This window comes from Aureococcus anophagefferens (genome assembly GCF_000186865.1).
Source record: "Aureococcus anophagefferens unplaced genomic scaffold AURANscaffold_7, whole genome shotgun sequence".
NCBI lineage: Eukaryota > Pelagophyceae > Pelagomonadales > Pelagomonadaceae > Aureococcus > Aureococcus anophagefferens.
The window spans coordinates 1486270-1498904 of record NW_008705567.1 but is presented as its reverse complement, the minus strand read 5'-3'; the positions used below and the strand labels follow the sequence as shown (position 1 = coordinate 1498904).

General features: G+C 70.8%; 3 protein-coding genes across 3 annotated transcripts; 2 read left to right on the top strand and 1 right to left on the bottom strand.

The window, feature by feature from the left end:
- Nucleotides 1-1428: 1428 nt before the first annotated feature.
- Nucleotides 1429-2940, top strand: AURANDRAFT_63601 (expressed protein; the record flags this gene model as incomplete). The annotated part of the gene is made up of 1 exon (XM_009038040.1): nucleotides 1429-2940. The coding sequence occupies one exon, from the start codon at nucleotides 1429-1431 to the stop codon at nucleotides 2938-2940; it is 1512 nt and encodes a 503-aa protein (XP_009036288.1).
- A 3165-nt stretch (nucleotides 2941-6105) lies between these two features.
- AURANDRAFT_58958 (hypothetical protein) lies at nucleotides 6106-6666 on the top strand (the record flags this gene model as incomplete). Its single annotated transcript, XM_009038041.1, has 1 exon — nucleotides 6106-6666. The coding sequence occupies one exon, from the start codon at nucleotides 6106-6108 to the stop codon at nucleotides 6664-6666; it is 561 nt and encodes a 186-aa protein (XP_009036289.1).
- Nucleotides 6667-9234: 2568 nt separating this feature from the next.
- Nucleotides 9235-10722, bottom strand: AURANDRAFT_24989 (hypothetical protein; the record flags this gene model as incomplete). The annotated part of the gene is made up of 1 exon (XM_009037895.1): nucleotides 9235-10722. One exon carries the CDS (start codon nucleotides 10720-10722, stop codon nucleotides 9235-9237), a length of 1488 nt encoding a protein of 495 aa, XP_009036143.1.
- Nucleotides 10723-12635: the final 1913 nt, after the last annotated feature.

The following is a 12635-nucleotide window of genomic DNA, read 5'->3' as shown; positions in this document are numbered from 1 at the left end:
GGGGCGGCGGCGCGCGGCGCCGCCCGCCCGCCGGCGCGCGCATCTGGTTGTAGTAGTCGCTCATACTCTTACTCGTCGTAGTCCTCTTATTGTTCGTGGTTTTCGTATCGTCGTCGTCGTCGTCTCGGGCGTGGGCGTGGCGCGGTTCTCGGAGGGGCTATTATAAAACTTCATGGCGTGCTTCGTTGATCTTCAGGTGCGAGATGGATGGGCTGCGAGACGGTGCTTGCAGACGGCGCCAACTCGCTGCTCGAGATTGGGCGAAGTCGGCCTTCCAATCTTCAAGGTGCACTGCGCTCACAGGCCAGCGAGGTGATGCGTAAATAAATTGCAGGCAGCCCTCGCATGGCGCGCTCCATCGTCGTGTGGTGGCTCGCCGCCTTCGTGGCGATCCTGCTCGTCGCGCACGTGCCGCTGGCGCGCATCGCGCACCGCGAGGCGCGTACGACCCACGCCGGGCTGCCGCCCTGCGGCCCGGAGCCCCACCTCGCGCCCTGCGCGCGGCACGAGGCGGAGACCGTGGGCGCGTGGATCGGCGAGGCGGCGCTGCACACGCTGCGCGCCGCGAGCCGCTCGGCCTACGTGCTCCTGCAGGCGGAGCACGAGTCGATGCTCCGGAGCAGCGCCGCCGTCGTCGTCCGCGACGCGCCGGGCGCGCCGCGGACCCGCGCCGCGCCCCACCTCGTCAACCGGACGCGCGCCGCGGGCCTCGCGCGGGACCTCGCGCGGCGCTACGAGGCGAGCGGGAGCGCCCCGCGGCGCGGCGCGGCGGAGGACGCCGCCTCGCGGGAGCAGCGCCGGATGCGCATCGACCCGCACCTGGGCAAGGAGGGCCGGCCCCCGGCGGACAGGCCCGTCGGGCCCCACAGCAGCGTCCTGCCCTTGGGCGTCGACTACGCCGTCCACGCGGACCACACGGTCGCCGCGCAGCGGAGCCGCCTCGCGGTCCTCGGCGGCGCGCCCGGCCTCAGCCGGGCCGAGGAGAACGGCATGACCCTGGACCAGCTCGACCGCTACCTGCGGAAGCAGACGGCGGCGCGCGGCGCCCGGGGCAAGAAGGCGCGGAAGAGCGCGGCGAAGAACTGCGCGCGCATCCTCGAGATCCACGAGCCGGGCGCCGACTGCGAGGCCATGCCGAACTCGCGGCCCTGCAAGCGGGCCGTCGCCGCGCGCGCGCGGTCCACCGCGCGGGGCGGCGAGCTGCCGCGGATCTTCGCGATCTCGGACCGCAAGGACTACAAGGACTTCGTCCGCGACGAGCTCGTCGAGCTCGGGCTCTGCGGCGCCGAGTTCCTCCGGAACGAGACGGTCGCGGCCGCGGGCCTCGGCTTCTACCTCGGCGAGCAGTTCGAGTCCAACGCGGCGCCCCGGGCCTTCTGGGCCGAGCACAACTCGCCCGCCTTCGCCGAGGGCGCGGCGATCGGCGCGATGCCCGGCGTCATGCCCCTCTTCGGCACGAAGCAGTCCTACGCCGACTTCTACTGGAAGTGCCGGTCCATGGCGGGAAACCAGCACTTCAAGAGCTCGCTCTGCCCCGACGCCTGGGTCCTCTCCTGGAACGTCAACGGCGAGGAGCGGCGGTGGAAGAAGAGCTTCAAGCGGCAGGCGCTGAAGGAGCGGGACGTCGAGCACTTCCGCGGCGTCTACGACACGCTCAAGGCCATGCGGAAGACGGAGCCCTACCCGCTCGTCTTCATCGTCAAGCCCCAGAAGGACACGTACCTGAGCCGCGGCATGCACCTCGCGCGCCTCGACTCGAAGCACGTCAAGGACCGGAGCGCGCTGCTCCGGTGGATCCAGTCGCACGTCGTCGACAAGTCCTGCGACAAGAAGTGGGACGACATCCGCTGCGCGCGGCGGCGCGTGACGTTCCAGCTCTACGTCCAGCGGCCCGCGACGGTGCACGGCCGCAAGTTCGACATGCGGTTCTGGGTGCTCTTCACGTCCCTGGACCCGCTCCGCGTCTACGTCATGCGCCACGCCTACCCCAAGGTCGCGACGAAGAAGTACGCGGGCCTCGCGGACCTCCAGGACCAGTGCGAGCACATCCGCCTGCTGCTGGACCCGTCGTGCAACGAGTCCGTCGCGCAGTTCCTGCGGCCGTACCCGGACGGCTACCCCAAGTCCACGGGCAGCCCCATCTTCTTCGAGGCGCTCGACTTCTGGAAGCGCCACGCGAGCCGCGACGAGCTGGGCAAGAGCTCCTGGGTCGCCAAGGAGTCCTACTGGCAGTCGACGGTCTGGCCGTCGCTCGAGCGCGCGTTCACGTCCGTCGCCATGCTCGCGCGCGACTCCCTGCTGGCCGCGGCCCGGGACGCGCCGGCGCCCGCGGGCGGCGCGCCGGCGCACCGGCGCTTCGCGCTGCTGTCGCCGGACCTGGCCGTCGACGACGAGGGCGCGGCGTTCATCGAGGAGATCAACACGAACGGCATGATCATGGGCACGAACGAGCGCGGCGGCGGCTACAACGACCTCTTCCACGACGACGACTACCTGCGCGGCTTCCTGCGCATCGTCGGCGCCGACGGCTTCCCCCGCCGGGGCAACTACTCCGCGAGGCTCGACTCCGAGATCGCCGCGTGGTGCGCCCGCCGCCGCGGCGGCGCGCGCGGGGGCTGCGCGCCGGAGCTCGTCGACGAGCTCGAGCGCACGGTCCACGAGGAGGCCCACGCGGGCAAGCACTGGTACCGCCTCTACCCGCCCCTCCCCTGCCACAAGCGCCACGGCCACGTCTGCGACGTCGACGACGACGGCAAGTGGTGGCCCGAGCAGCACCGCGTCACCAGAGAGATGCGCAAGGCCATGCGCGAGCGCGACCTCGACGAGGCCGTCCGCGCCTTCGTCCGCGACGTCGACACCGAGGCCATCCACGGCGAACCCATGGTCCCCGGCCACGCGCGCTGGTACCCGCGCATCTACAACGGGCTCTACGCGCCCTAAGGTCTGCAGACCGCACGTTTCGCCAGTCGAACGAGGCGCAGGGAGGAATCGGAGGCGGCGAGCCGGGACCGGCCACGGGGATGGCACGATGCGGACCGGTGGAGGACTCGGGTGAGGATGAAGACTGGCGACGAGACTGGAATTGCCTTAGAAACGATCTTGACGTATCGAGAGGCGCGCCGCGGCCCCCAGATCTGTCTTGCGTGCCAACGATACGCGCGGCGAAGCACATCATGGAGTCATACTTTCCGGCAACGAGTGAAGCCCTCGGGCTTTCGCCGAAGAAGAAAAAAACGGAGCCGGAGCCGGAGCCGGAGAAAAGCGCCGTGACGGCGTACGTACTCAAGCTCAAAAACGCCTACGAGAAGCGCACGCGGCGGGAGGTGATCTACGCGTTCGCCTTCGCGCTTCCCGCCCTCCTCGCGGGGCTCGCGGCGCATTGGTACGCGACCGGCGGTTTCGACGCTTTCGCGGCCAACGAGGAGGTCGCCAAGAAGGCGAACGCGGTCGCGCGGCTCCTCTCGCGATTCAACCCCTTCAAGGCCAAGGCCGCCCTCCCCTAGTACCGCCACACGATCTCGAGCCCTCGGTCTCGGTGACGAGCCCCGCCGCGGCGCCGCCGCGGGGCGGCGCCGGGGCCCGACCTCGCGGCCTCGCGCGCCAAGCCTGTAACTAAACCCGCTTCCGAAGCACAGCGTCGCGATGAATCACGACACCGGTGGATTCACTATCACATGGCCGATCGGCGGCGGCGCCATCGGTGCGGCCCGGCACGCGAGCCCGGACGGCTCGAGACGGCCCTCGACATCTCCTCGACGGTCCACTACGTGCTACGTAGTGCTACGTCCACACACCGGCATCACCGTCTCGCGCGCGCCGGCGCCGGCTTTGAGCGCGCTCTCGCGCCGTTTTAGGGGTTGTGTCGCGTCGCCCGCCCCCCTCAGAGTCCATCGCCCGCCGCGCGCCTCGGGGGGTGGCGCCGAAGGTGTTGAGCGCATCGAAGGCGCTCGAAGACGCCGTTGAGGTCGCGAAACGTGTGCGCAAAAGCCCCCTGACGCGCGCCCGCCCACGCGTACCCGCCAAAACGCGACTTACATACCTGGAGCGGCGCGCGCGCGCCTCGGACCCCCCCCCGAAAGCGACGGGCGCGCGCGCTCGCGACATCGGCGACGACGTCGAGCATCTCGAGCCGCTTCGCCGACATCGCGCCGCCGCAGGCGAAGTGAACCATGAACTGGCGCAAGGACTGGCGCAGGGGCGTCTGTACGCTTCTGATCGTTATCGCCGAGGCGCACCGCGTCTACGACGCCACGCACCCGCGCACGCGCAAGCTGGGACCCGGGGCCGCCGGGCAAGGCGCGCAGCAGGGCGCGCCTTTGACGACGCCTCCGCTGATCTACCTGAAGCTGCATAAGACGGGCAGCGAAACGATGGAGGTGTATTTCGAGAAGCTCGCCAAGTTGGACTGGAGACACCGGACGGAGCGCTACGCCTGGCCGACGAAGGCACCGGAGACTATCTATTCTTTGAGGAGCGACGCGAATCTGAAATTCGAGAACAGTAGCGCGAAGCCCGGAGCGCGACTCTGGACGTGCAGCCAGGGCCACACGACGCTGCGGATCATGAAGTGGGGCGGCCTCCAGGGGCTTTTCGACTGCGTGGTCCCCAGGCCCCCGCGGGTGCTCGTCGCCGCGTCGTTTCGGGACCCGACGAGCCGATGGCTGAGCTCGTTCTTCTACTTCATGAAGCTCCCGAGTGACAAACTGGCCGAGACCTTCGACCCGATCTTCGCCGGGACCCGAACCCTCACGATCGAGCTCCTCCAGACGTTGTCGCGACCAGGGCAGCAAAAGGGTGCGACATTCTCAACTTTGAAGGCCCATATCTCGGTCAGGTTCCACTCGTTTCAGCTGATTTTTGGACGAGGGATCATCTCTCTTCAAGGTCTCGAACACTTGGATGCTTGTTCCGAAAAGAAATAATCGCGTAACACTCGAGTTGAAGTGACGTTTCGGCCCCCTTTTCCCACCCAGGTCGCGACGCGTCTTTTGCGACATGTGCGCGCGGGGCTACCCGAGGCCCGAGGAGGAGTACAGCTACTGGCTCTCGGGCCCCGTGGCGCGGCTCCGGGGTGGCCGGAAAGGCAAACGCACCGACAAAGACGGAGGCGGCGTCCTCGCAGACGACGGCGGCGCGTCCGCGGCCGCCGCCGTACGAGCGCTCGACGGAGTCGACGTCGTCGGCCTAACGCGCGATCTCGACGCCTTTGCGTTCCTCGCCGCGCGAGCCCTGGGCCTCGACAAGCCCCCGTCCTGTATTGTCACCAAAAACACGGCCGGAAACGGCGGAAGCACCGCCCTCAAGAGCCCCGACGCCGTCGCGCGTCGCGCGAGACGCCTCCGCGGCCTCGACTGGCACGTCATCCGTGGCAACATCTCCCAAGACGTCCTCGACTTCATCTCCAACCGGCATCCAAACGACAACCTCGTCTACGCGGCCGTCGAGGACCGCTACGCGCGCGACTTCGACGGCCTCGACGAAGAGGCGCGACTCCAGCTCGACCTCTTCAGGAGTCGATGCAGCGACGACGACGCAGGGCGGCGCCGGGGCCCGACCTCGCGGCCTCGCGCGCCAAGCCTGTAACTAAACCCGCTTCCGAAGCACAGCGTCGCGATGAATCACGACACCGGTGGATTCACTATCACATGGCCGATCGGCGGCGGCGCCGTCGGTGCGGCCCAACAGTGGCAACACATGAGCCCGGACGGCTCGAGACGGCCCTCGACATCATCATCATCACGGTCCACTCGAAACCGGCGAGTGTGCACAAGAATGGAGTCCGCTCTTCTGCGCCGCGTGCTCGCGCTCCTCCTGGCCTCGGCAGCGGTCGTCGCAGCGCTCGTGCCACACCGACGCGCGCACCCAACCACGACGACGCGCCTGCGCGCCGAGCGGAAGAAGCGCGAGTCCTGGGACGAGGCCAGCCCGGTGCGCGCGTCGCGGCCCATCCCGCGGCACCGGCGCCTGGCGTCCAAGGGCAGCTCGCGGAAGCAGTCGGAGCGGCTCGAGAAGGGCGAGGTCGGGTCGCCGACGCGCCTGCGCGTCATCGCCGGGTCCGCGCGCGGCCGGAAGCTCGACTCGCCCGAGACGCTCCTGCGGCCGATGATGGGCAAGGTCCGCGAGGCGCTGTTCTCGACGCTCGTGAGCCTCGGCGTCTTCGCGGCGCCGCGGCGCGTGCGCGCCCTCGACACGTTCTGCGGCAGCGGGTCCGTGGGCGTCGAGGCGCTGAGCCGCGGCGCCGCGGCGGCGACGTTCGTCGACCTGAGCCGCGACGCGTGCGACGTCGCGCTCCGCAACGCGCGGGCCTGCGCCTTCGACGACGTCGAGGCCATCTGCGCGACGGCGGAGGACGCGCTGGCGACGCCCGCGCTCCACGGCGGCGACCGCCGCTTCGACCTCGTGACGCTGACGCCGCCCTACGAAGAGGTGTCCTACGCGGACCTCGCGGACCGCGTCGCGGAGTCGCCGCTGCTCAACGACGACTGCGTCGTCGTCTTCGAGTACCCCGTGGAGCTCGGGTCGCTGCCGCCGAAGCTCGGGAGCCGCGACCAGCTCGTCGGGCTCCGGAACCGGCGCTACGGCCGCACGGTCCTCGGCTTCTACGCCTACAAGCCCACGGGCAAGGTGCCCCTGGACCCGCGGCCCGCGGAGTTCGAGGGGTTTTAACTGGCTTTGGTGTGTTATGTTGGCTTGGGGAGCAGGCAAGGGAGCGGGGCTCGACGACGAGGCTCGCGCGCCGCGGCGATCCTCCGAAGAGGAGCGGCGACGACGACGCGGGCGGTCGAAGCAAAGCTCGGCGGGTGGGGGCGGGGTGGTGACGTTCGGTGCATGAAGGGTGGGGGCGCGTGTCGGGGGCTGGCGCCCGACGCGGGCCTCGGCGGTCTGAGGAGCCTCTCGTGACTCCAGACGCGCGCGTGCTTGGTGGAGCGAACTCCTCAGGCCTCGGCCTCGGCCTCGTCCGCGGCGATCGTTGGCATGCTCTCGCGCCGGTGCTGGCGTGCAGCGACGACGCGCTTGTAGACGAGGAAGAGGATGGCCGCGACGAGGAGCACGGCCGCGATGACGACCGGGATGACGATCGCGAGGGACGCCGCGCCGCTACCGCCGCTGCTGGAGCTTCCGCCGCACGCCGGGCACGCCGGGCACGGCAGAGGCGTGTAGGGTGTCGGCTCGAACTTGACGTCCGTGAGCACGACGTCGGCGGAGGCGTGCCACGGGGCGCCGATGTAGACGGGCTGCTTCCCGGCGACGAGGTTGCGCGTCGCCGACGTCGTCCTGTCCGTCGTGACGCCGTCGATGATCGTGCTCTGCGTGTAGAGCCCCGTCGAGGCGTCGTAGGCGCAGTCGACGACGACGTCGTAGGTTTGGCCGGCCTGGAAGATGGCGCCGTCCCTGGTCGCGGGCGCGTAGTACGTGCCCCACTGCACCGCGCCGTCGTATAGAGTCACGTGGAGCTGGCCTCCCGGCGCGAAGAACAACGCGGGCTGACGGAAATCGCGTCCTCCTCCCTCCCCGATCTGGATGATGGACGGCCAGCTGTTTCCGGTGGCGACGACGAAGCCGGCCGCGATGGCCATCGTAAACGAGAGGTGGAACTCGTCCGACGGCGTCACGTAGCCGACGAGCGTCTGCTCCGCCGCCTTGGCGGACGCAACGAGCGTGCCGCTACCGCCGTTGCTGGAGCTTCCACCGCACACCGGGCACGCCGGGCACGGCAGAGGCGTGTAGGGCGTCGGCTTGAACTTGACGTCCGTCAGCACGACGTCGGCGGAGGCGTACCACGGGTTGCCGATGTAGACGGGCTTCTGGTCGACGAGAAGGCGCGTCGTCGACGTCGTCGCGTCCGTCGTGACGCCGTCGATGATCGTGCGCTGCGTGTAGAGCCCCGTCGAGGCGTCGTAGGCGCAGTCGATGACGACGTCGTAGGTCTGACCGGCCTGGAAGATCGAGGCCGGGTCGCTGGTCGCGGGCGCGTAGTACGTGCCCCACTGCCCCGCGCCGTCGTGTAGAGTCACGTGGAGCTGGCCTCCCGGCGCGAAGAACAACCGAGGGCTGACGGATCGAGTCCGAAGACCCGATATAGATGATGGATTTCCAGTCGCCGGAGGCGACGACGAAGCCGGCCGCGATGGCCATCGTAAACGAGAGGTGGAACTCGTTCGACGGCGTCACGTGGCCGACGATCGACTGGTCCGCCGCCCTCGCGTACGCGACGATCGTGCCCTCGGTCTTGGGCACGGGCGTCGGCTGCCGGTGATCTGGTTGGCGCGGAGGACCCTGCGACGCCGAAGGTCGGTCGCGCTGCGCGCCGGGCGTCGCGGACGCGGGGGGAACTCGCAGGGCTTGCAGCGCCGTAAGCTGGCCGATCTCGGTCGGCAGCGGGCCGACGATCTGGTTGACGCTGAGGACCCTGCGACGCCGAGGGACGGTCGCGCGCCGCGCCGGGCGTCGGTATCTTGCCCGGCGGCCCCGGGTCCCGGCTTGCGCGTGCGCGGGTGCGTGGCGTCGTAGACGCGGTGCGCCTCGGCGGTAACGATCAGAAGCGTACAGACGCCCCTGCGCCAGTCCTTGCGCCAGTTCATGGTTCACTTCGCCTGCGGCGGCGCGATGTCGGCGAAGCGGCTCGAGACGTTCGACGTCGTCGCCGATGTCGCGAGCGCAGACCCCTTCGCTTTCGGGGGGGGGGGGGTCCGAGGCGCGCGCGCGCCGCTCCAGGTGTGTAAGTCGCGTTTTGAGGGTTCGCGTGGGCGGGCGCAGGGGCGCACGTTTCGCGACCTCAACGGCGTCTTCGAGCGCCTTCGATGCGCTGAACACCTTCGGCGCCGCCACCCCCCGAGGCGCGCGGCGGGCGATCCAACCCCTAAAACGGCGCGAGAGCGCGCTCAAAGCCGGCGCCGGCGCGCGCGAGACGGTGATGCCGCGTCGAGGAGATGAGCGCTTGCTCAAACTACGAGCTGCTGACTTGGCCGGAGGTCGGTGAGGCCGGACAGCGACTCGCGAACCTCGACACCTCTCACGACCCCACGCATAGCTCCTCCGAAATCCCGGCCCCTTTGGAGGCCAGCACCCTGTACTCGTGTATTTGCACTTTAGGGGTGCGGCTCATCGAACTCATCGAGCCGATAGCCTAGATAGGGGCGCTTGCACAGACGACTATATGACGCTAGAGAAACGCGCCGGGGACGAGGAGCTCATCGAGAGCTATCCACGCGCCGCCGTGAGAGAAGTATGCGATTAAACGGCCCAGTTCTTGCCCGCCTTGCCCTTGGCGGCGACGGCGTCGAGCCAGTCGGGCACGGGCTGGCCCGCGTCCCTGGCGATCTTCGCGAGCGCGCCGGCGCACTCCGTGTCGTAGGCCGGGTTCCAGAAGGTCACGGAGCGGCCCGACTTGCCCGCGCGGCCCGTGCGGCCGATGCGGTGGACGTACTGCTCCACGTCGCGCGGCATGTCGAAGTTGACGACGACGGACACGTCCGGCAGGTCGAGGCCGCGCGCGGCGACGTCCGTGGCGAACATGAGGGGCCACTCGTTGGTCTTGAACTTGCGCAGCGCCTCCTCGCGCTCCGCCTGGGACCGGCCGCCGTGGATGGCCGACGCGCCGAAGCCGTCGGCCCAGAGCGACTTCGCGAGGTAGTCGACGCGGCGCTTCGTGTTCGTGAAGCAGATCATGCGGTCGCTGTCGGCCATGCCGTCGATGAGCTTCGCGAGCTGCTCGTCCTTCTCCGAGTCGTCGAGCTTGAAGAAGGACTGGCCGATCGCCGCGTTCGCGCGGAGGCCCGAGCCGTCGCCGTCGCCCAGCGCGCCGCCGATGGACACGACGAGCGGCGGCCCGGCCGCGCCCCGGGCGTACTTCGACGCGAGCTTGCGCACGCCCGCGGGCCAGGTCGCGGAGAAGAAGAGCGTCTGGCGCTCGACGTCGGCGCCCCCGTCCATGGCGTCGACGATCGCCGCGAGCTGCGGCTCGAAGCCCATGTCGAGCATGCGGTCCGCCTCGTCGAGGACGACGCAGGCCACGGCGGCCAGGTCCAGCGACCGGTCGTCGACGAAGTCCTTCAACCGCCCCGGCGTCGCGACGACGCAGGACGGCCGCTTCGCCCGGAGCTCCCGCTGCTGCCCCCGCCGGTCCGCGCCGCCGTAGACGACGACGGTCTCCATCCGCCCGCCCCAGGCCGCCGCGTCGGCGCCGATCTGGATCGCGAGCTCGCGCGTCGGCGCGAGCACGACGACGGCCAGGGACCCGGCAGGCGCCGCGGCCGCCGCGCGGAACGCGGGCAGCAGGTACGCGAGCGTCTTGCCGCTGCCCGTCTTCGCGAGCGCGACGACGTCGCCGCCGCCGCACGCCGCGGGCCAGGCCACGGCCTGCACGGGCGTCGGCGCGGCGAAGGCCGCGCCGAGCCGCGCCGCGACGTCGCCGCCGAAGAGGGCCGCGGCGCCGGCGAACGCGACGACGGGCTCGACGGCCGCGGCCGGCGCGCCGTCGCGCGTGCACGCGACGGCGTGCTCCGCGAGGTAGGCCGCGCCGGACGCCGACGCCGGCGGCGGCGCCGCGGCGGTCGGCGTGGCGTCGCCGTGCGCCGCCGCGTCCGGCGCTGCTTTGCCCTTCTTCGCCTTCTTCTTCTCCACGGCTTTCGCGATCTCCGCCTGCGTCGGCTCACGTCCGAGCTTCGCCAGCAGCTTCTTCGCGCACTTGCGCGCGATCTTGGCGTCCTTGACGACGCCCATTTTTTGTTGTGTTGCGCTGGACAAAATGTCTAGTACATCGCCAGTCTTCTCGAGCTTACGGAGTCGTCAACATGCCGTCGCGAGGCCTGTGGCGCGTCGAGTACGGAGACGTACGATGATCTCACGAGAGCCTGCAGGCTTCGACGAGCTACACGAAGTCGTCAACATGCCGTCCCGGCGATACTTGTGCAAATTTACCCCGCCCCCGACGCCGCGGCGTCGGCGAGCGCGTACATGGAGCGGTCCTTGAAGCGCTTCGGCGGCGGCGGGTCGCCGTTCGGGTTCCTCCCGACCTGCGCGAGGAGCCGCCGGTCCTCGAGGTCGATGGTGAGCCGCGTGCGCTCGAGGAACGAGAGGCCGATGAACACGACGTGGGGCGGCGCGTCGTCGTCGGCGCCGAGGCCGACGCGCCGGCGGCGGCCGTAGGCGTTGCCCTTGTCGAACCAGGGCAGGCTCGTCTCCGTGACGATGAGCGGGAACTCCGCGCCGCGGCGGTAGCGCGCCACGAGCGACACGTCCCTGCCGCGCTCGGTCTTGAGCACGACCTCGACGCAGCGGATGGCCGCGCCCGGCAGGGGGAGCTCGTCCGTGCCGAGGAGCGTGTCGGAGACCGTCGCGCCCGTCGTGCCCGTGTCGAAGACGACGACGACGGGCCGCCTCAGGCGCACGGGTTCGCCGTTGACGAGGAGCCTCGCCGCGACGGCCGCGTAGGGCTCCACGGGCGCGCCCAGGGGCCGCAGGTCCACCATGGGCACCGCGTCCGCGCCCCGGGGGATGAGCGGCCCGCCGGTGGAGATCTCGAGCGTCCGGTCGCGCGCGTCGTCGAGGTCGAAGCGGAGGCTCTGCGCGTCCGCCTGCTCGAGGAACGTCGGCCGGATGAAGGGCTGCCGGTGCTTCACCAGGCCCAGGTAGACGCCCCCCTCGCCGCCGCGGCCCTTGAAGCTCCGGATCGCGCCGAAGACGCCCGGCTCGACGACGAGGCGCCGGTCGCCGAGCTCGACGCGGCCCCGCCGCCACTCGACGAGCGTCTCCTGGCCGCCGAAGCCCTCGACGGACTCGTCGTTGAGCGCGCCCTGCGCGCCGCGCGCCGCGCTCAGGCCGCCCCGGGGGTAGCAGCCCCAGCGGCCGTTCCGCAGCTCGCCGCACGTGCCGTCGACGAGGAGGAAGGGCGACCCCGTGTCGACGACGCCGCGGAAGGTCGCGCCGTCCACGCGGTACGTCGCCGCGAGGCCGCCGCCGCAGGGCGCGAGCGGCAGGACGGCCAGCGTCGGCCGCGTCGCCCGGGCCGGCGCCGGCGCCAGCGCCGCGCCGGCGCCGCAGAAGCCGCAGAGGGCGCCGCGGCGCGTCGGGCCCAGGGCGGCGGCGACGCGAACAAGCAACAGGATCAGGCGCATTGCGGAAGCTAGCGGCGCTCCATCACGCGCTCCGCTAAGCAGGAGCAGGCGCATCGCGGAAGCTAGCGGCGCTCCATCACGCGCTCCGCTAAACAGGAGCAGGCGCATTGCGGAAGCTAGCGGCGCTCCGTCCTGCGCTCCGCGGAGCCGCCCCAGCCCCACACGCCGAGGCAAAACTACTTGTTCAACGACGACCTCAACATCGAGACTCGAGCGATTAGGTCGGCGAGATTGGCGGCGAGACGGGGAGCGCGGCGGCGTCCCCGTCCGGCGGCGGCGGCGAGACGTCGACGGTCGCGCCGACGGGCGGCGGCGGCGCGAGGCGCGCGCGGACCGCGGCCTCGACGGCGGCCTCGTCCACGCCGAGCTGCGCCGCCAGCGCGCGGAACCGCTCGCCGTCGGCCCCGTCGAGGAGCGCCGTCGCCGCGGCGACGAGCGGCGAGGTCCCGGTCGTCCCCGGGCGCTTCGTCAGCCGGTCCTCGAGGTGCGCGCGGACCGCGTCGAGCGCGCGATCGAGCT